The following is a 23,961-nucleotide window of genomic DNA, read 5'->3' as shown; positions in this document are numbered from 1 at the left end:
CAGCATCTACAGCAGTTAACAATTATAGATTAAATCCCTTAATCGAATGCACTTGAAAATAACGAAGCTTCACATAGTCCCTGTCTCCACTTGGATTGAACTGCAGCATAATCATGTGCTAACAACACTTAGGATGACCTTGTTCCCAAAACATCCTCAGCTTCACAAGCATTAAAGTATGATTTTTCCCCCCCTTTATTTCATCAATATGCTGTGGCAGCCTCAAGATGTGCAAAATTTGTTTGGCTTTTCCGCCCATCGCTTGGAGAAAAATCAGGAGATTCTGCTGTGAATAGGAATTGCAATGAGGGGACTTCTGGGGAAGAAACAGCAACCTAAAATGGCTCACTGAGGAGCCAGTCAATATACTAGCTCTTTGTAATTCCTCTTAGGCAAGGAGAAGACTTGAGATGGCTCACAAGTGCTCCAGACATTTGCTCCTTGCAAGAAGAATTAAAGATGGTGGTTTCTTGCAGGTTTAAAGCTCTGGGAGAGAAGGAAACAGTCATCTTGCTGACTATTGTTGCACTTAAGAGGAGGTGAATTAATAAAATTGTTGTGATGAAGGGAAAATCACTTTTTTTACAGTATATAGTTTTTTATTTATGAGCCCTGGTGGTACAGTGGTTAGAATGCAGTATTGCAGCCTGCAATTCAATCCTGACGGGGCTCAAGGATTGACTCAGCCTTCCATCCTTCCAAGGTCGGTAAAATGAGGACCAGATTGTTGGGGACAATATGCTGACAGTGTAAACCACCCAGAGTGCTGTAAAGTACAATGGAACAGTATATACTGTAAATCTAAGTGCTATTGCTACTTGCTATATTCTTATTTTTTTCTTTCTTTTCTGTTGTTGGGTTGAGCTCTGATCTTGGTGATTTGGCAAACTTTTCATTCCTTTTCAAATGGTCATTTGCATCCCTTTAGAGGGTCATTGAAGCACTTGGAGGTTTATCTGTGTGCTCAGGGTCAGCTGAGTAGTGTTCCTGGTTGCTATAGTCTTGAATTTTTTTTTCTCTGGAAATCTATTCCTACTCCCACACCATTCAAAGGGTGTTCATCCCAAATTGTATAGCTAAAAGTCAAAGAAAAATGTCTAGTTGTCCCCTGAAAAAGTGCTTTTGGGATCTGTATGACTGAGAATCTCTACAGACTCTTAACTATACAATTGTCCCCGAGCACACAGATAAACCTCTAAGTCAGTGGTTCTCAACCTGTGGGTTGCGACCCCTTTGGGTGTCGAACGACCCTTTCACAAGGGTCACCTAAGACCATCAGAAAACACATATTTTTGAAAAAATACGGAAAACATAAAAATAATTTTATGGTTGGGGGTCACAACGAGGAACTGTATTAAAGGGTCGCGGCATTAGAAAGGTTGAGACCCACTGCTCTAAGTGCTTCAACAGCCAATCTAAAAGTATACAAATGATCAGCTGCATGCAAGGAATGTAAATCCTTCCATTCCCCACTATCCTGTCAGAGCTGAAGAAGCTTCTTGGATGGGAAGCGAAAGGTCTTAAAAGAAAAAACCAGGAAAGTCCAGTTGCCTCTTGAAAAAAAAGCAGCTTTTTTGGGACAACCATGACCTGGATGACTGAGAATCTCTACAGACTTTGCTGTTTATCTTTCCATATTGTCTTTCTCCTTCTATAGGTCATTTCCTTAAAATTTCATCTTATATCCATATATACTGGACTGAAACACCCAACATCCCATGATACTGACTGATGTAATTTACAGGGCAATGCATCTGTTGAGTATGACATTAGATTTCACTCACTGTAACTTTCTTTCAGCAGCCTATTCATTCTGCACTGTATTGGGTGGTTTACATTCGAAACTATTTTAATGCTTGTGGTTCATTATCTGCTTTTTCTTTCTTCCTGTTGTTTATTCCAGGTTTTTGAAAGCACACTCTTTGCCTTCTTACAACAATGATAGATGTTATGTTGTAAATCCATATGAAAGAATTTTCTTTCCACAAGAATGGAAAGAATCATAGTTATTTTAAAAGTTCCCCATTTACGAGAAACAGGAAAGAAAGTGGGTTGGGTGAGAAAGATAGAAATCATGGAGCTGGGCCAGACAAAGAAACCAATTCCACTTATTTCCAAAGCTTTGTCAACTCACGTTGACAAAATTAGGTGATAGAAATTATCTTTAACTGTAGATATTGTCATTGAAGGGCTGCATGGAAAGGAGGAAATACACAGAATTGAGGCCTAGATTAAATTCAGAGTTAGACGCAGCCATTTAGAAAGTTAAATCCAGGATATGTTCATGTAGGAAACCAAAGTATCAATCATGACACATGATGGTCGAACTTTTGAATGCATCCTGTGAAGGATATTTGCTTCCGCTGTTAAACTGTGTTTACTGGTGTTTTTTTCCCTAGGATTCAACTGGATTATTATCTTGTGTCTTTTTCAGCAAAATAAAAGGATCTCGCTCACACATCTTTAAAACGGTGATGGGATTCAAAAATTTTTACTACCAGTTCTGTGGAAGTGGCTTGGTGGGCATGGTGTGGCTTGGTGGGCATAGCCGGGGAAGGATACTGTAAAATCCCCATTCCCTCCCGATCAGCTGGGACTCGGGAGACATGGAATAGATGGAGACAGTCAGAGGTGGTATTTATTGGTTTTCCAAACTCCTTAAAATTTCCACTACCGGCTCTCCAGAACTGGTCAGAACCTGCTGAATCCCACCTCTACTTTAAAACTATAGCCAGCTAGGACTGTTTTAGTGAGAACAGCACTAGTTGTTTCCATGGGCATAAGGAAGTAAGGACTCCAGAAAAAAAGGTGACCCTGCCAACTACAGAGTTCCTTCTTATTTGTGAGAGATCCTCTGGCCAGAAGTGTAGCTGATGCCAGGAATAATGCATGTTAACTTAAAACTTGTAGCAAGAGACAAGAGGGAAAAAATCTAGGAATGATCGGATAGTGTACAAATGCTACAAAATAAATGAATTCTTACACAACTCAAAGAAGTGAAAAACCACAGATAAAAATTTATTAGAGCCAATATCAAATGATAGCTATTTTTAATTGAAATAAACACATTGCTACTGTCTTTTAATTTACTTGGAAACGTAATGTTTACATTTGTATTTTTTACATTCTCAAAATTTACAAAGAAAAAAAACCCCCAAAGTTCTTTTATTCAGCAGGTTACCCAGGAGAAAAGATTACCTTTGGGGAGCCTTAATCTGAAATTTCCAGCATTAAATCAAAAGCAGATTGTATACCAGCAAAAGTTTTGAAAATAGCCTTTATTTCTTCTACCTTTTAATCCCACAGATCACCCACAGCCATTCATACAAACTGGTTTGTATTTTCGGCTTTCTTCCTAGCTTTCTTCAGTGTTCAAACCTAAGATCTTTTTAACATAGTTCTGAACATTAACGTGGAGCTGTGAAGCAGTGGACAAAAATACTTCCATGGCCAATGCTCGAGTTGTTTCTGAGCCACTCATCATGGCTCGGTAGATGGGAAGGGTGTACTTCTGTTTTCCCTGGAATAAAAACAGAGTAACTTACTGATCAGCTAATAGCATCCTGCAGTTTTTAAGAAGGTAGCAATTATCTCCAAACCCTTTGTAAGATATACTGGTGAGCCACACTTCTTTTCCAGTTACAGCAGTTTAGTATACTGAAAGACAGCTGGATGGTGGTAACAAGGATTTTGTATCTAAGAAATAGACAAGACTAGAACTCTAATAATATATACATCATCATCATCATCAACAAGACAGTTATCTGTTGCTTGATAGAAACAGAAAAAAAGATTCTGACAAAGCTACAGCAGTTTTGTGTTTCTAGAAAATACAGCAACATCAAGCACCAACCTGGCTGCGAAGAAAGTCTTTCACTTGATCAAAGCCTGCTTCATGATTATTTTTGAGGACAATTTGGGACCAGCGAAGACGCAGCTCAGCATTCTGTGCTTTAGAGATCTTAGGATACAAGGCGCTCATCTTCTCAACATGCCCTTAAAATGAAAGGACAATCAAGTTGATTTTTTCCCTCAGGAGAGAATTGTCCATGGTACTTTAGACAATGACATTCTTTCAATTATTTTTAATGGTCACAGTGTTTATCTTTTATACATATCTGATAGCACGTCAAATTACTTATTGTATATTAAGCACTCCAGATTCCCGTTTCATCTCAATATACCCATGCTTTCTGCTTTTTCAAGTGCATCTACTGATTTTTCAAGTGCCATAAGATTTTTGTATTTCTAATAATGTTTCTAAGGGTTAATGTTTGAATGCTATTTTGATTTATTTTTGTAATCACTGTCAAAGGAAAGGCAAATTCCAAGATCTTACGGTGCCTAAAGGTCTATGATATCCAGGCAATCTAGTTCCTGGAACTGCCCACTTGTAGCCCAATATGTGAGCTTCCATAAAGCTTCCTTATAGAGCTATGGTTAGTCCTTCATTTTAGCAGAAAGTGTCTTACCATCTGGCAGAGGAGATTTCTTCAAGATATTATCTAGGAAATAAACCAGCTGGTAGGTCTTCCATGCAGAGATATCTAGTTCTCTAATTGCCTCCATATTATGGTCAGGAAATGCCCAGAGTTCTGCCAGTTTATCTGCTGGCTTCATCAACTCCTCTCCAGGTGAAAGATCAGGAAGGTATGGCGGCCAGCCAGGAGTATTTAGCCATCGGTCAAATTCAAAACCTGCCACAGGAAGAAAGGGGGAAAAAGGGGTGGGTGGGTAGAATCTGCTTATTAGATTTTGATATTGGAATCCGTATCAGTAATGAAATTGCTACTAACAGTAACACTGTTTAATTTACTGGCCCTCCAGCGGCCTAGAGCGCCGCTGGAGGGCCAGTAAATCCGAGTCAGACTGAGCACTCCTGAAAACCTGCATCAGAGCATATCTATCGGCAATACGGACAGCTAAGAACAATCACATTGCCGCTCTGATAGTGTCCGCTGAGTCTCGCCCTGCCGCCTTGTTTAGGGTGACCCGCTCCCTCCTAAATACGAGGGTTGCGGATAACCCTTTACAAGGTAGAGCAGAGGAATATGTCCAGTTCCTCACGGACAAAGTTGCTCGGCTTCGGATGGACCTGGACTCCAATTGCGCAGAGCCAGCCGGGGTACCGGGGGAAGGTCTTGAACACCACCTCTGGACTGACTTTCAACCTGTTGCTCCTGATGAAGTGGACAAGGCCATGGGAGCGGTGAGTGCTGCCACATGTGTACTGGACCCGTGCCCCTCCTGGCTGGTCGCGAACAGCAAGGAGGTGACGCGGAGCTGGGTCCAGGCGATGGTGGATGCTTCTCTTCGGGAGGGCTTCTTCCCACCGGCATTGAAGATAGCGGTGGTGAGACCCCTCCTGAAGAAGCCATCGCTGGACCCAGCTAGTTTGAACAACTACCGTCCAGTCTCCAACCTTCCCTTCATTGGGAAGGTTGTTGAGAAAGTGGTAGCCTCTCAACTCCGACGGTCCTTGGATGAAGCCGATTATCTGGACGCCTTTCAGTCTGGATTCAGGCCTGGCTACAGCATGGAAACCGCTTTGGTCGCACTGACCAATGATCTCTGGAGAGCCAGGGATGGAGGTCATTCCTCCATCCTGGTGCTCCTTGACCTCTCAGCGGCCTTCGATACCATTGACCATGGTATCCTTCTGCGACGGTTACGAGAGGTGGGAGTGGGCAGCACCGTTTTCCGGTGGTTCTCCTCCTACCTCTCGGACAGGTCGCAGTCGGTGTTAGTTGGGGGAAAGAGGTCGACCCCTAGGCCCCTGAAATATGGGGTTCCTCAGGGTTCGGTCCTATCCCCCCTTCTGTTTAATATCTACATGTATTGTAGAGGGCATTTTCTATATAAGTGAGGGCCGTGTTTATTATTCAATGTTATATGCCCTGATTAAGCACAGTGAATATGTGATTGTATAGAATGAAAACATAATAAAATATATATTAAAAAAAAAAATATCTACATGAAGCCACTGGGGGAGATCATTCGACGGCACGGGATCAAATACCATCAATATGCGGACGATACTCAGCTGTATCTGTCCGCCCCGTGCCAACTCAGTGAGGCGGTTGACATGATGTGCCAGTGCCTGGAGGCTGTCAGGGTCTGGATGGGGGTTAACAAGCTTGTACTCAATCCAGACAAGACCAAGTGGCTATTGTGTTTTCCTCCCAAGAATTTGGCCATTATTCCATCACTCAGGCTGGGGGGTGAAAATCTACGCCCCTCCGACAGGGCGCGCAACTTGGGAGTCCTCCTGGATCCACAGCTGACTTTAGAACATCACCTGTCGGCTGTGACCAGGGAGACATTTGCCCAGGTTCGCCTGGTGCACCAGTTGCGCCCCTACCTGAACCGGGAGGCACTCGCAACAGTCACTCACGCCCTCGTGACCTCAAGACTGGACTACTGCAATGCGCTCTACATGGGGCAGCCTTTGAAGAGTATTCGGAGACTTCAACTCGTCCAGAATGCAGCCGCGCGAGCGATTGTGGGTGCACCTCGGTACACCCACGTTACACCTATCCTCCGCGAGCTGCACTGGCTACCAATCGGTCTCCGGATACGCTTCAAAGTGCTAGTTGTAACTTATAAAGCCCTTCATGGTATTGGGCCTGGGTACTTGAGAGACCGCCTGCTGCCAATTACCTCCCAAAGACCCGTCAGATCACACAGGGTCGGCCTCCTCCGGGTTCCATCCACCAGCCAATGCCATCTGGCTACTACCCGGGGGAGGGCCTTCTCTGTAGCAGCTCCGGCCCTTTGGAATGAACTCCCCGCGGAGATCCGGACCCTCACCTCTCTCCAGGCCTTCCGAAAAGCTGTCAAAACCTGGCTGTGCCGGCAGGCCTGGGGTTGATGAGTTCCCCTCCCCTCTCGACTGGTATGGCTGTGTGATTTTCGTGTATTTTAATTATGTGTACTGTTGTTTATGTTCCCTTTCCCCTTTTGAGTTGTTCGCCGCCCTGAGTCCCTCCTGGAGAAGGGCGGCATACAAATAAACCAAAACTAAACTAAAACTAAACTAAACTAATTTCTGAAGTTCTTCAGAACCACAACAGTACATTATCCCAGTTCTTATTCCATCTGTGCCCAAGAGAGAGATATATTTACTAGCACAAAAAACAAAAACAAAAACCCAAACCCTATAGTCATTCATGATGTCCCAGCAAGCAGCTCACATGATCAGGCTTTTAGTTCCTCTGGGATACTCTGTCATGACAGAATAGGCACATTGGGTCCAATTTCAAGCAAAGCAACATATCAACAGCTGGAGTCCATGTACTCATATATTCACATGAATATACGTTCATTTATTTTGATTCACACTCAAACTGAAATTACCACATCCTGAAGAAGATTCAGTTGTCCCCTAAGAATTAGGCTTCTTTTAAGAATAAATGGCATGCCATATATTAGTCTAGACTTGTTAACATCTTGATGCCTTGCTGTTTTAAAATTCCAGTCTATTTTCTGTGGTCTGCTACAGACTAAAGATAGATTCCCTAAATAAATGTGCTTCTTGATGTCTTGACTTTGGGCAAGATGCATGCTTCATTACACAGATTCGTAATCTGTGCACTCTATTTAAGAAACATTCAAAGGTGGCATTAGAAGCAAAATCGCTTAGCAGATTGCCAATAGGCAGTGTTTTTATAAATAACAGCATTTTGTGTATTTTTCCTTAGATAAGAAGCAATGTAGATTGGTAAATATATTCCCTCAATGCCATTTTGCTGATACCACCTCCTTACTCATTGCTTTAATGCAGGGATAAACTTGAAGCAGTAAAAGAGAGGATCCAATGGGCACTTAAAAGCCCCTCCTCCCGAATGTTTCCTAATTAAACATGTTCTCCCAGACTATTTTAATTTCGGAAGAAACGGGCATTGGGACTTTGTTTGTATGCAGTGTGTACATTTCCTTAAGCATGTTCTCTTCAACTGCCTTCCTCAAATGTGTAAGATTTCAATTCTCATAATTTCCAATTTTGCGTAAGTACTTTGGGGAAGTTTTAAACCAAATAAATAATTTGTGAGAAACTAAGTGACTAAGAAAGAACAAAGTTTGAAAAACAATCTGTTAACCTCTTCTTAGGGCTAAAGCTGTATTTGCATGATTAAGAATGTTCCTGTTATCAGATATCAGAAACACTTAATATTTGGCACAATGACAATGATCTGGACTGCAAGCCTTCTATATATGGTGGGAGCAGAGCACCTGCAACTGCACACATAATTTGCAGACCTGAGGATAATCCTTCATGCATCATGTCTACAAATTATTCCTCCCTCTGACCTTGGAATTGTTGCTGACAGAGAGCAATTGTCTGACTTATTATGAGAGCATTTTCTGTGAATGTTCACTATATAGCTGCTGCTGAGTTCAGCAGTATTGCCATAAGGCCTTTTTCCAAGAACCAAGGCAGGATATCATCCAACTGACTTCTTTATTCTGACCTGAACTGTCAGGCAGAACCTTTAAAGACAGCATTTGCTGTTTTTAATTTATGGGAACTAGCACACAATCTCCAATAAAAATACAACCAGATTGGGAGCAGAGGGCTAAAGGAGTAGAATAACTCAGCAGAATTGAATTACTCTAGCAGCTGGAGACAGGAAAACAGGAAGCTAATTGAGTTCAGAATGGTCTGGAAGATTTTGGAACAAATTGCTACCTGGAGTTAGGAAAAATTGAAAATTTTCTGCTAGTCAAAGCCTTGTGGCAATTCTGACTTTTTTTTAAGCTACAATGTCTTTGCTGACCTGGAATGGTGTCCACTCCTTGCTTCTTCAATTCTGGGAAATATTTCAAGTAGAAGTTGAGGGCGTCATCAGCCGTGATGCTCTGAAATTTGAACTGGTTCACATATGCCTGCCATAAAAAGAAACTGGCCTGAATTACTTTGAGATCAGCTGGTTCATCTCTGGCCTTTCAGCCCTTCTTTATTAATGTCTTACAAACAATTATTTGCATGTAAGACTACCCTGCCTAATTCAAGTTCAGCTTACTTCTACCTTTGGTTTTAGTGTGAGAACTACATATCTCAGCTTTAAAAGAAACTCCATCACCGTTTCAATTTCCCAAACCTTCAAAACCTGAAAAGCCACCTTTCCACATCATCTGGAAGGTATGCTTGCTTACTTTATTGTCTTGCCATTTCTTAAAACCAGGTAACACTGAAGACTTCCTATGCATAATTTATGCAGCTGCTAGAATGCTTTCCCTGGAGAGGCGCAGCTTAAAAATTTAAGCTTGCTCCCCTAGCATCTTAACTTTGGGGACTTCTTGCTTCAATCCAAGCTGTACTATAACAGCAAAATGAACTGTGATTTCCTTGGGAAATGCTCCTTGGGAATGGCATGATGCAACCATGCTCCAAAACCTGCTGTTTCAGTCAGAAATGAACTGACATTCCTACCACAGTATTTGATTCTTATAGCATTCACTTCCTTCCCCATTTTTCTCAGCAACTAACACCAAAAGCAAATTGAACTTGGATCTGTCTAATCTCCCTTTAAAGCCATCAAATTGGTAACCATTGAGGTGACTAGTGAACAATGTATTTTACCCTCCCTTCAATAGGGGAGGATAATGAGGCCACTCATTGTCAAGCCAAAAAAGATTTTTTTTTAAAAATCGCCCCCACCACCACCATGTATTTTTTTTTTTACACTTCTTTCATGTTCCTGGCACCATAATCATGTATCTCCAGCAAATTTTTCATCCTCTCTACAGTTCTGTATCTTGACCTGATCTACAATAATCTAATCAAAATATACGGTGAGATACAAAGATCCTAACTGTATGTATCTTTCTAAACACAATACAAAGCAGCATACTTTGAAAATACACACTGAGACATCTGCTAAGTAGAAATAAATTCCAGGCTAATACACAGTACCTGCAGAAAAGCATCAAACTTAGTCTGATCTCCCACAAGATGAGCAAGGTATGAGACAAAACAGTAGCCCTTTTCATAAGGAGTTTCATTATATGTATCTTCAGGATCAACACCTGAAAGGAAGAAATATACAAGCTGAAAATAGCAAAATCAATCATCTTGTTAATGTGGGAAGAGTAACCACTAGAAATAATCTATTAGAGTTCAGCATGGCAAATACTTAAGAATTCTCTCTCCATTAATATACCCATAACTGATCCTCTTGAGAGAGAGATGGACAAGAGACAAAGGATTGGCTACCTGCTAAAAGGACAAGTCACAAAGGACGACAATCCAGAGTTAATTATGGAAGCTGTAACTTCTGGGAGTTAAAGTCAACACAGGAATTGTGGGTGTTGTAGTCCATACATATTAAAGTTTGAAAAACACTGCTTTAGATCAATACAGACCTGGTTCGAGTTGCACCCTGAGCTTGTTGAGAGGATGCTCTTCCCCAACATTGTCCATGTGCTGACGAAGCAAAGCTCTCCCAGTAGCCGCTTCCAAGGAAGTATAAGCAGCACCTGATTTTAGGGGAAACCAACAGGTTATGGAGCCTCTGGCAACTGCCAAGCCAATAAAACCAAAACTTCCACCTTGGTGCTCTGGAATCAACTGTCAACCATAGTTATGACATGGTCATTAGGAGAGCAGCCCCAGGGACACAAGAATGCACTGGCACAACTTTGCCAGGCAAGGGAAATCCTATTGGAAATAATATAATAATCCTATTGCAATAAATACTGAAGTCCTGAACCTCCTTCTCTCAATGGGGACATATATTGAAACATAAACTAATTCAGCTTGCCAGTTCTCAAGGTAGATATCTAAAAGTCCATTGGGGGCATTTAAGAGGTATACAGCATCGTTCTTCGAATTACTTAGATACAGCTTAATAACACTCCTTCTATTTAATGCTGAAATTAGATACTCTGCCAGCCAAATGTACCTGAAGGTTGCAAGGTTGGAGAAGGCCAAACTATACCCACCACCCTGGGCATTGATTATCAACCACTCACCATAGAGTTCTGAAGAAATCCTCCTCTGGGCATACATGGTAAAACCCTCGTTCAGCCAGAATTCCCCCCAATGGCCATTGGTGACCAGATTTCCAAACCAACTATGTGAGATTTCATGGATGATCACATCTGCCAGGGAACGATCGCCAGCCAAAAGGCAGGGGGTCACAAAGGTGATACAAGGGTTTTCCATTCCCCCAAATGGGAATGAGGGAGGCATAAAGAGCACATCGTATCTACCAAAAGCAAAAAAAAAAGCATTAGTCAGAAAAATAATATTCTAATATGTTCTTATATACAACACTGCAAGGTTGAGGTTATCCTGCCGATTTCAGTTAGCAGAATCCAAATTTAAAGTAAATGTATACTAGACTTCTTAGGCATTTCACTTTGCTAAGCTTCCCAGAGTTGCACCAGTCCCTTTCTCTTAGATGAGAAATGACTCTGATGCCTTTTAAAAATTCTCCTCCTAGTAGTACACTCTCTGGGTATTTACCCAACCTTGTTGAGCTGAGCATTTTTGGGCCAGACATTTACACTGAGGTAGAACTGTGCAGCACTTCGGAGTTGAAGGCAAAAAAGATATTAACATACCTAAACATATTAAACAAAACTTAACTTTTTGGGGAACTGTGCTACAACTGGGTGCTTTGTGACTATCTCTTGAGTGATGCAAAGCTTTTTTCCCACTTGAAAAGCAGCTGACAGATGAAACAATTCAAGAGATGGACATACAAGGCATGGATCTTTCCCAGATTCATGTATTCTTCACACCTCTTCAAGTGCCGATGGGTGGGAGCTGCCTCAACACCAGACTTGGGGATGCAGGGGGGCCCAAATGTGCCCCCTCCCTTTTTTTGGTGAAAAACATACGTATTTCTGTCTGTGCTTCACTTTGGGAAGATGGATTCTTTCCTGGGAACACTTTCTTTTTTGAAACAGGTTCAGTAATGAAAGGGGTACCTTTCCCATACGTATGGTCCAAAAATCTTCTCTCCAGTGGTAAGAAATTCTTCAATCACACCGTCATATTCTTTCTTAGCAGCCTCAATCAGGCAGGGCTCAGCCCAGACGTGACTCCTGGGAGAAAAGCAAAAATGGCAGAGAAATCAGCCTAAGAGGGATGAGACTATCCCTCACCCTGTAAGCAGGGATGCCCAACACACATTGTTGTGTACCCTTGGATGCCAATAGAGCATATTCTTTATCGGAGCAATAGAGCCATTCTAACAGGGAACAGTCCCATTTTTAATCAGTTCCAGAGGTAGGTTCCTGCCAGTTCTAACCTCTTCTATAGAAGAGGTTCCACAAATCTACAGTGCCGTTTAGAACCGGTTCCAGCTCCCTCCCCATACCCATCTGCACATCATCAAGATGAAGAGTGAGAGGAGGAATTCTGGGAGTTGAAGTCCACAAATCTTAAAGCTGTCAAGTTTGAACACCCCTGGGTTTTTTTTCCTAAGGGTTAGGGGTGCGAGGGTCTTGTAACTTGACAGCTTTAAGACTTGCGTGCTTCAAATGCCAGAGTTTCTGAGCCAACATTTTGCTAAGCAAGAGCATTTTTAAGTGAGTATCACCACATTTTATAAGTTGGCCATGCACACCCAGTCACATGGCCAGCAAGCCACACCTACAAAGCAGGCCACACCTACAGAAGAGGTTCTAAAAAAATTTGAAACCCACCACTGATCAGTTCCCACACAGAGTAAATATAAAAAAATACAACTAAATGTAAAATGTGTCTAACAGTTCAGGGTAAGGCAGAAATAAGCAAAGTACAACATGGCTTTTACTTTAGAAATAGAAAACAATTATTTATTCTTCTTAAGTGTTGGCTGATCATATTCAGGGCCTGATGCAAATCTCAATTTGTGCACACATGCAGTCTCACTACAAAGTTGAAAAGGCTTGTACTGAATAATAAGTATAAGTATAATCTTTATTGTCATTGTACTTAAATACAATGAAATTGGTTAATGCTGAAGAGCAAGATTATACTGCTGTTGCCACATGGTTCTGGGAAAATGTGTGGATGCTTTAAACACCTGCACTCAGGAGCTGCATTTGTGTCTCTGCAATCTTTGCAACATCCATTCAGAATCAAATCTGAAGGACTATCCAAACTTGTTAGAGAGTAGAGGAGTAAGAAGCCACTTTGAGAGACAAAGAGGGGGGGGGGAGGAGATAAGGGCTTCTCCCTGTGCTCCACTACTCCCACCTGATCACAACAACAGCATTTGCTGAACTATCCACCGGTCTCCCAGGAAGCTGGATTGCAGTTCCCTTCCTAGGATTCAACTGGAGAAAGAGTGATCTGGATTATCCCTCTTTGATTAGGATGACAGGTATCTTTGCAGCAGCCTTTTACCTTGGTCCCACTTCTGCTGAAACAATGTCCCCAACGACCAGGGCCACCAAATAAGAAGGGATAGGATGAGGCATCTCAAAGAGGAAAGTGTTCCCCTTCTGCTTCTCCCTGGTAACTGCACTCATCACAGCAGTGAAGCCTTCCGGGACCTAAAAAAAAAGAAAAACTGGCTAGTCATGCTTTGGGAAGAAGGATTAACCTCTTTCATTTTCTTCTAGGAAAGAAAAGAGTGAGGATTTTTTTATTCTGCAAAAGGACAGAACGTGCAAATGCTATTCAGGAGGTCCACACAAGTAAAAGGCCATTGTGTGTACAATGCACAGGGGCTAGCCTCCAGCACACACCCCACCCCACCAAATCAAAAGCCTTCTTTTTGGAAAGAGGTTTGCAATGGAAGGTTCAAGAAGCAATAGTTATGCAAAAGGAAAGTGATAAGTGCAGCAGTTGGATAAGTTCACACCAGGTTTTGAAAGTAAAATTTATATAATTTGTGGTCTGTGACCATGATGGTGAACCTATGGCATGTGTGCCACAGGTGGCAAGTGGAGCCCTCTCTACGGGCATGCGAGCTGTGCGCCTCCCAACAGCCAGCTGCGCATGCCCCCCTCCCCGATGCCCCGTTTTTGGTTTCAGGAGGTTTCAGGGAGGCCTGCAAGATCCAAAACGGGGGATGGGGGATGGCACCCCCCCGTGCCCCGTTTTTGGTATCAGGAGACTTCAGGGACACCTGCTAGTGGGTTTTGTTCGTGCATGCTCAGGGGATGGGGCACATTGCCTTGTGGGTGTGGGCACATGTGCGCGATTTTGGCACAGGAGGACAAAAATGTTAGCCATCATTGGTCTATGACAGGGGTGTCAAACTCAATGGCGTCACATGACAAATTGCCTGCGTGTGATGCATCCGGCCCGTGGGCTGCCAGTTTGACAGGCCTTGTGTATATACCACGGGAGATACATAGCAGAAAATACACTTTGAAAAACAATTATTGTTCAAGGCTTGTTAGCTTGGTTTTGCCTTGTGTAATCCCAGCTGCCGGGGCATATTCAAAGCAAAGAAGGTGAAACAGATTAATATGATACATGACCTCAGGCTTTGAAAGCCCTGAGTGAGAGATGGCATTTAAAAAAATAAATAATAATCTCTCCCATAATGAATCCTAGGTTTTAAACACACTGAACTGCGGGGTTTAAGCATGCTCTCCTCCTATATAGCTTACCTTTATAATAGCTGAATAAGAACTTTTAACTGCAGGAGTGTCAAAGCAGGGGAAAACGGATCTGTTCAGAACAGCTTGGCCTTGAGTGTACATGTAGGGCTTCTGTTTTCCTGCAGTCTGCTCCGGCATAAGCCAACATACCTGTCAGGAAATAAAAAAAACAAGATTTGCATAAACAATGAGAATCTCTGAACACAAGCAACATCTGCCTTCTTAGAAACTGGAGAATGAAATTCTGGAAAGAAGGACCAGTTGAGCACACAAAAGCTAGAGATATATATATAAAAAAAAAAAAACCAGCCTTATCTTCTGCGCAGGTTGATGAGAATCCAAACAGAAAATCTATAAAAGTGGGAACAGGATGAAGCTGTTAGGCTCTCTTGATGCTACTCTGATTTCTACCAACCTTCCCAAAGAACAAACAAGTCTTCATTAGACACAGCCACTTCTTTGCCAAAGCCAGGATTATTTTAATATCACTCTCCACCTGATGCCAGTGTGAGCTGGGAATTATTTGAGGGATTGCCCCTTGCTGATTACTTCCATCCACCCTGTCAGGCCAGCAGAAGGCACATGTTCCATGTCCATCTACTATGGAACTATATTTGGTAGCATCCAAGAGATGGGCCTTTTACTCCCATGGTGCCCACCTTGTGAGACTGGTCCCCTTCTTGATGTTCTTTGAGAAGTTAAAATCTGATCACCAACAGGCTTGGGGGTCCCCCAGAAATGGGGATTTAATTAGATGAGTAAATTGTAATATCAGTGCTCTTCCTATCTTTTTTTTAAAAAAAATATTTGTCTTAATTTTAGAATATTTTTGTGATCATTTTAATGACTTTATTGGATGCTGCCAAATATCTGTGAGATGGGCAGCTTATAAATATGATAAATATGATATAGATAGATAGATAGATAGATAGATAGATAGATAGATAGATAGATAGATAGATAGATAGATGTTCCCCTCGCACATATGTGCTAGTCGTTCCCAACCCTAGGGGGTGGTGCTCATCTCCGTTTCAAAGCCAAAGAGCCAGCGCTATCATAAGACGTCTCCGTTGTCATGTGGCTGGCATGACTAAATGCCTATGGTACATGGAACGCTGTTACCTTCCCACCAAAGGGGTTCCTATTTTTTCTATTTGTATTTTACGTGCTTTTGAGCTGCTAGTTTGGCAGAAGCTGGGACAAGTAACGGGAGCTCACTCCATTATGCAGCACTAGGGATTTGAATTACCGAACTGCCGACCTTCCTGATTGACAAGCTCAGCATCTTAGCCACTGAGCCACTAGGTCCCATACATAGAGTGATAGATGGATAGATAGATAGATGGATGGATGGATGGATGGATGGATGGATGGATGGATAGATAGATAGATAGATAGATAGATAGATAGATATAGATAGATAGATAGGATAGATAGATATGGTAAAGGTACCCCAACCAAAGATAGTTCCTATTTTTTCTACTTGCATTTTTATGAGCTTTTGAATTGCCAGGTTGGCAGAAGCTGGGACAAGGAATGGGAGCTCACTCCATTACGTGACACTAGCGATTCGAACCACCGAACTGCTGACCTTTCTGACCAACAAGCTCAGCATCTTAGCCACTCGCTACGTCACAGAGATCCCTCCTTCCGGCCCTATGAGTCCCACTCCAAGGCCAGATGGCGCGAGTAATCAGGACCCTGGTCTCAGGCTGTTGTCGCTAAATGCCAGGTCTGTAGTTCACAAGGCTCCCCTCGTCCGGGACTTAATTTTAGACAAGAGGGCAGACCTGGCATGTATTACTGAAACCTGGCTGGGCCCGGAGGGAGGAGTCCCCCTCGTGGAGATGTGCCCAGAAGGCTTTCAGGTGCTTCATCAGCCGAGAGCCCAGGGAAGGGGTGGAGGTGTGGCTATTGTTATCCGAGAGTCTCTAGTACCTCGTAGGATCCCTGCTCCGGAGCTTGTCGGGTGTGAGTCCCTGCTGGTGAAGTTGGACCTCAAGGGTCAAGTGGGTTTGCTGTTAACGTACCTGCCTCCCAACTTCAATTTGGGGACTTCAATTTGCCCACACTCGGTGAACACTCGGAGGGAGCGCAGGAGTTCATGGCTTCCATGACAGCCATGGGCTTGACCCAGGTAATTCGGGGCCCAACCCATTCAGCGGGTCACACGCTCGACCTCGTATTTCTCTCGGAGCAGTGGACTTGTGATCTTGGTCTGAGGGGCAGTGAGATCATACCCCTGTCGTGGTCAGACCACTGCCTACTGAGGCTTGACTTTCGGAGGCCAAACCCCCACTGTAGGGAGGAGGAACCGACCAGGTGGTTCCGCCCCAGGCGACTTATGGACCCCTTGAGGTTCCAGACGGAGCTTGGGGTTATTCCTGATACCCTCGCCCACAGTCCGGTGGAGACTCTGGTTGCTGCCTGGAACTCAGCAGCGACGGAGTCTCTTGACCGGATTGCGCCACTACGGCCGCTCCGAGGCAGTGGATTCCGGAGGCCTCCTTGGTTTACCGAGGAGCTCCGGGAGAGGAAGCGCCAGAAGAGACGCCTAGAGCACGCATGGAGGTCCAATAAGTCCGAATCGAACCAAGCACTGTTAACATCTTGCATCAAGGAGTACATCAGGGCAATTAGGATCTTATATTGCCACCTTGATTGCGTCCGCTGAGTCGCGCCCAGCCGCCCTGTTCAGGATAACCCGTTCCCTCCTAAATAGGAGGGATACGGGGGATCCCCTGCAGGGTAGGGCTGAGGATTACGTCCAGTTCTTGGTGGACAAAGTTGCTCGGTTTCGGTCGGACTTGAACTCCGATTCTGCAGATCCAGCCGAGGCACAAGGGAATAATCTGATAGACCATCGCTGGGTTGAGTTTCAGGATGTTGCCCCGGGCGATGTGGACAAGGCCATGAGAGCTGTGAGTGCCTCCACTTGCGTACTGGACCCGTGTCCCTCCTGGCTGGTTGCTAACAGCAGGGAGGTGACACGGGGCTGGATCCAGGCGGTTGTTACCGCCTCCCTTCGGGAGGGGGTCTTTCCCTCCGCACTTAAAGCGGCGGTGGTGAGACCCCTCCTGAAGAAACCATCCTTGGATCCAGCCGTTCTTAATAATTATCGTCCAGTCTCCAACCTCCCCTTTGTGGGGAAGGTTGTTGAGAAGGTGGTGGCCTTCCAGCTCCAGCGGTCCTTGGAGGAAGCTAGTTATCTCGACCCATTCCAGTCCGGCTTCAGGCCTGGTTACAGCACAGAAATCCGCTTTGGTCGCATTGACCGATGACCTCTGGAGAGCCAGGGATGGAAGCCACGCCTCCATCCTGGTTCTCCTTGACCTCTCAGCGGCTTTCGATACCATCGACCATGGTATCCTTCTGCGACGACTGCGGGAGGTGGGGTGGGAGGCACTGTTTTGCAGTGGTTCTCCTCTTACCTCTCGGACAGGTCGCAGTCTGTGTTAGTTGGAGGGCAGAGATCGACCCCTAGGCCCCTAACATATGGGGTGCCGCAGGGTTCGGTCTTATCCCCCCTACTATTTAACATCTACATGAAACCGCTGGGCGAGATCATTCGGCGGCACGGGATAAGATACCATCAATATGCGGACGATACCCAGTTGTATCTGTCCGCCCCATGCCAACTCAATGAAGCAGTGGACGTGATGAACCGGGGCCTTGAAGCTGTTAGGGACTGGATGAGGGCTAACAAGCTTGTGCTCAACCCGGAAAAGACCGAGTGGCTGTTGTGTTTCCCTTCCACTAATTTGGCAAGTGTTCCATCTCTCAGGCTGGGGGGCCAAATATTACACCCCTCAGACAGGGTTCGCAACTTGGGAGTCCTCCTGGACCCACAGCTGACCTTTGACCACCATTTGTCGTCTGTGACCAGGGGGGGGCATTTGCCCAGGTTCGCCTGGTGCGCCAGTTGCGACCCTACCTGAACCGGGAGGCCCTCACAACAGTCACTCGTGCCCTTGTGACCGCTAGGCTGGAATACTGCAACGTGCTCTACATGGGGATGCCCTTGAAGAGCATCCGGCGACTTCAGCTAGTCCAGAATGCGGCCGCGCGAGCGATTGTGGGTGCACCTCGGTTCACCCACATAACACCTATCCTCCGCGAGCTGCGCTGGCTACCTGTCGATCTCCGGGTGCGCTTCAAGGTGCTACTTGCCACCTATAAAGCCCTTCATGGTAGTGGATCTGGATACTTGAGAGACCGCCTCCTGCCAATTACCTCCTCGCGACCGATTAGATCACGTAGATTAGGCCTCCTCCGGATTCCATCTGCCAGTCAGTGTCGACTGGCAACCACGCGGAGGAGAGCCTTCTCGGTTGTAGCTCCGACCCTTTGGAACGATCTCCCCGTGGAGATTCGTACCCTCACCACCCTCCAGACCTTCCACGCAGCCCTTAAAATCTGGCTATCCCGTCAGGCCTGGGGCTAAAGATTGTAATCCATCCCCACCCGAATGGTATGAATGTTGTGTTCTTTTTAATTATGTATTGTGCTTATGTGTCATTGTTTGTATCCCCTTTCCCTATGAGTTGTAAGCCGCCCTGAGTCCCCCCAGGGAAAAGGGCGGCCTATAAATAAACTTTTCCAATTCCAATTCCAATTCCACTGAGCTACCTTAGGTAGGTAGGTAGGGTTAGGGTTACACTAAAATTGTTCAGGCTCATCGGGATTTGGAAATAAGGATTCCTTACATACCCAAATATTTTAGCTATGCAATCAAAATCTTCAGCTTTCCAGAACTGCTACTGTGAACTATTTCTAACAGAATTAATCATCTGGGTTCACATGGTTCTCAATTTATTTTCACAAAGCATATTAATGCAAATCAATGTTGCAAAGGTTGGAGGTGTCAGGTTTAAAAAAGGCTAAGGAAAAGATTTTTTCCCTTTTCTTACAGATGAGTAAAAATGTAATCCAGCTGTAACTGATTTTTTTTTAATGAAACATTTATCAATATGAGTTTTGTCCAAACAAAATCTGTGTTTTGTTCTTAATGCTAGAAACATTAAGGTATCTGGGTGCCAAATAAGAGGACTTGGAGCAAATGTGAGTGAAGGTGTGTGTGTGTGTGTGAAGGAGAATATGGTGTGTGTGAGCAAAGAAAAGACAGGGATCTGTACAGATTCTCAATCATCCAGGTCATGGTTGTCCCAAAGATTCTAAGAGCTGAAGAAGCTTCTTGGATGATAAATGTTTTCAAAGACAAAAGCAAAAAAGTTTTGTTGCCTTTTGGAAAAAAAAACACCTTTGGGACAGCCAGGGGTAGGGGAAACTTATCTGAGTGACTTGGGATCTTTCCTGCTGGCTTCCCCATGGATTTTATTTGTGGGAAGCTCATAGATAAGATTGCAAATAGTGATTACATGAGTATGGAATGCTGCAAGCAAACTGTTTGCCAAGGATAAACTATTTAACCTGCTTGCCAAGGGCTTGAATTTTGTTCCGCAAAGGCTGGAACCTCAAGCCCCAGTTGCAAGTCCCTTTGCTCAGCACCACTGTAACTTTGAATGGTCACTGAATGAATGGTCATTACTCAAGGACAACCAAGTCCTTGCAGTCTGTTCTCACAGTGGCCAACCAGCCACACAAGCAAGCCCAACAGTTTTCCAGTAGATGGCCCATGGGGGGCAGTCATACTAATATCAAATTGTCAATTTTAATTGGGTTTGGGATATTCTATTTATTTATTTTTAACTTTTGTATTATGTGTTTCTTTCAATGTTGTATGCCGCCCTGAGTCCTTGGGAGAAGGGCGGCATATAAATCTAATAAACCTAAACCTAAGGCTAACAGCCACTGATCCCAATGACTTCCATGAATTTGTCCAATGCTTTTTCGAAATCAGGCAAATTGATAGTCAGCACATCTTAAGGTAGCAAATTCCAAAGTTTAATTATGTATTGTGTAAAGTTAGATAGCACAAATCTCCTTAATGGGGGGTTGGCACATAATTACATTATGTGTAGAGATATGGATGCCAATTTGCTCACACGTACACCATCATGAAGCAATCCATTTTAGGAAATTAAAATATCCTATTTAGGGAACATATCAACCTTTACAAGGAAGCCTTTCCATTGGATCATTTTCCTCAGCTGAAGCCTGAAAATAGCAGTAGACTTATATACCGCTTCATAGGCCTTTCAGGCCTCTCTAAGCGGTTTACAGAGAGTCAGCATATTGCCCCCAACAATCTGGGTCCTCATTTTACCCACCTCGGAAGGATGGAAGGCTGAGTCAACCCTGAGCCGGTGAGATTTGAACCGCTGACCTGCTGATCTAGCAGTAGCCTGCAGTGCTGCATTTAACCACTGCGCCACCGTCCTTAACACAAATCTCTTCCAACCCCAAGTCCCCAGCAGTCATTAGATCACACTACCCATTTTCCCTGATTAATGGTATTTGGGGATTATGCCATAAATGCTTATATCATCACATAAATATATTATAATGGCCAGATTTCAATCTGCCACAGCAGCCATGCGCTGGGATTTTGCTTTACAGAAATTTCCAAAGGCTTTCTGGCTGGTAATTCCAGGAACTGCAATCTAAATCAGTGATCTCCAAACTTTTTCCTTCATTACCCAACACTGCTTATCAGAAAGACCTTTTTATCCAATGTAAGTAAAACACTTTAAATCAATTTAAATGCCCCTTTTGTGAATGGGTAGTGGCTTTGCCACCCGGAGTCCTTCGGGATTGGGCGGCATATAAATTTATTAAACATTAAACAACATTTGTGTGTCATTACCCAAAGAAAAGACACTTTTACACAGTTTTAGGTAATTTACTCAGGTTTGGGGAGGGGCTGGTTTAATCATATCTGGAGGATACCAGATTGGGGAAAGTATCTTTGTTTTTAAAGGTCAGTACAGATTAAGTTAGCCAACAGATCATAACTTTGCACCCATCTTATTTGTAGTCCCACTTTATTTTGAGCAGGGTGACCAAACTTGGGAACTTTAAGATTGGTGGACTTCAACTCCATGCTGGCTGGGGAATTCTGGGAGTTGAAGTCCACAAATCTTAAAGTTCCCAAGTTTGGACACCCCTGATTTAGAGGAACTGCACTGCTCTGGGCCATTTTAATCTTTGCTTTGGACTGGACTTTTCCATAAATAGGACAGGTGCCAAGTCTATTTTTGCTCCCAGCAAAAATGGTAGAGGTTAAATAAGAGTATACAAGGGCCTTAAGTTTTTGCTGCAGGTCTAGTTCACTCTTCCTCCCCATGGGTTGAACTATATCACCTATCATTCCCAGCCAGTGTGTTAAAGCGAAGGGCAGCGGCAGTTAGAAAAGCCTTCAGATGAGAACTCTGCAATGGATCAAGGGAAGGGATGGCCTTGCAACATGCTGATGATAATCCACAGAGATAAAAAGGGCGAAAGGTTTGTGCTGCCTCTCTCCCTTCTTTGGCAAACAACTCAAATCACATGCAGCATTAGGATAATGAGAGAAGCAAATATTAAGAAGAGGAAAGACGCTCAGGGCTAATACCATAAGGAAAGCACTACAGGAAAGGTGATGGTCTCCCTTAAATTGAGCTGATGACATGCCCCATTCTTGGCAGCAGGACAAGAGTTTGTGGAAAGTTATCATCCAGCCCTCTCCCAGTGAAATGAAATATCCTAGGAAATGTTGAAAAGGCAGAATATTATATTCCCCTGGATGTGAAAGGGAGAAACGTTTTAAAGAGAAACTTCCTGCAGCTTCCTGCCTCCCCCCCCGCCCATTTTGTCAATGGCCATTAAGAAGGCCAAGCTAGTCCCTTTACATAATAAAGAGTTCTCCACTTCAGCTCCAGGGGGATGGATTAAGGCATGATAATATTGGCACTTTACCCAACTCACCACATTGCATCTGAGAACTCAACCAAACCTGGATTCAAAAACGCAGCCTAGAGAGTTGCCCCTGCATGGGTCCATGGGAGTCTGACAACCAATCAGAATACAAGATCAAGATCAAAGGCCAGAGAGGGCATAAAACCAGGGACTCAGCATCTCAGCCCTTTTTTCCCTCCCTTCTCTTTTTCTCCACCAACATTGAAGTATGTGATCACCTTTTCTGTTCAGGACTCAAGCCATGTGGTCCTGCCCACAAATAAACCATCTTTCCAAGCAGCCTCCATGTCTCCAGGGTCTTTTTCCCCACTTGGAGCCGAACCCAGAAGGACATTTCTTTCATCAAGTTTTTTGCTTTGTCTCCTTCCAAGAGGACTCTGGACTCCAATCTAATCTATCCCAATTCTAGGATTTCTTAGTGGTGTACTTAGCCCTGTACTAATCAAGTCTGATAGCAATAGCAATAGCAATAGCAATAGCAATAGCAATCATGCTTACTGGGCCAGTTGAAGTCAGTCTAAGCATTGCCACATATTAATTCATAATAGCAAGACGGGATGGTTATTTAAGCTTAAGAATTACGGTAGCGTCCCCGTTTTCCTAATAAGTTGAGAACACTTGTTCACTGGGAGTTTAAGATGGCACTCCTGAGCATGTGCAAAGTGCTTCCCCCCCCCCACTACGGAGCCATGATGCAGCCTACGGGCGAGTAATTAAGGACACGATTGAGAGTCTCGCTCACTAGAGAAGCGAAGGAACCGGACGAAAAGGGGGGTGGGGATGGGAGCTCCTCAAAGCCAACCCTCTGTGCAGTCGCGCCATCCGCCCCAGCCACTCACCCCGGGACCCCCTCCGGCCCGATAGGCGACCTCCAGCACCACCGCATCACCGCAGGTCAGAGGTTCGGGCAGGGAGACATGCAAGGCTGAGCCGTAACTGGCGAACGGACGGTTCTGGAAAGAGACGGGGCGCAGCGCTCCCGGCTCTTGGCCTTTTTCTTCCCCGCGGCGGCTCTTCGGCGGCGCCAGACCCGCGCTTTCCACCTCCACGCTGGGATGCGAGTCCAAGATAACCTCGCTCACGCCGTCCCGCAGGCAGGTCAACTCCAGCCTCACCGAGCCTCGCAAATGCCCGGAACCCGCCGGTTCGAAATCGACGCGCAGAGATAAGTGCAGATGCCGCAGCTGGAAGGAGTCGGCGCTGCAAGCGGTCGCTGCGTCCCGGCCCGCCATGGTGAGCGCAATCCGGAGGCCTGTAGCAGTAGAAGCGGCGACGGCAGTAGAGGTGGTGGTGGTGGAGGCGTGGCGGTGGGGAGTGGCAGGACGCTGGGAGGCTCAGCCCACGAGGAGGAGCAAGAGGAGAGTTTGGAGGAGGCTGCTGTGCGGACAAAGAAAAATACAGGAAAAAAATGTTTTCTAATTCTGGGATACTCCGGCTTTTAAATGGCAACAGCAGAGGTAGATTGATTGATTGATTTATTTGTTTATTTATTTATTATTTATTTATTTATTTATTTATTTATTTATTTATTTATTTATTTATTTATTTATTTAT

General features: G+C 44.4%; 1 protein-coding gene across 1 annotated transcript; it reads right to left on the bottom strand.

The window, feature by feature from the left end:
• Positions 1 to 2,988: 2,988 nt before the first annotated feature.
• Positions 2,989 to 23,718, bottom strand: RNPEP (arginyl aminopeptidase). The gene is made up of 11 exons (XM_032218888.1): positions 23,247 to 23,718; positions 14,560 to 14,700; positions 13,343 to 13,491; positions 11,938 to 12,054; positions 10,975 to 11,210; positions 10,366 to 10,479; positions 9,917 to 10,029; positions 8,778 to 8,886; positions 4,473 to 4,697; positions 3,854 to 3,996; positions 2,989 to 3,520 (listed from the first exon to the last, which is right to left on the bottom strand). Exons 1-11 carry the CDS (start codon positions 23,637 to 23,639, stop codon positions 3,356 to 3,358), a joined length of 1,905 nt encoding a protein of 634 aa, XP_032074779.1. The 5' UTR covers positions 23,640 to 23,718; the 3' UTR covers positions 2,989 to 3,355.
• Positions 23,719 to 23,961: the final 243 nt, after the last annotated feature.

Source organism: Thamnophis elegans, chromosome 5, assembly GCF_009769535.1.
Source record: "Thamnophis elegans isolate rThaEle1 chromosome 5, rThaEle1.pri, whole genome shotgun sequence".
NCBI lineage: Eukaryota > Metazoa > Chordata > Lepidosauria > Squamata > Colubridae > Thamnophis > Thamnophis elegans.
Note: the sequence above shows the minus strand (reverse complement) of the source record. Positions and strands in the feature narration are given on the sequence as shown.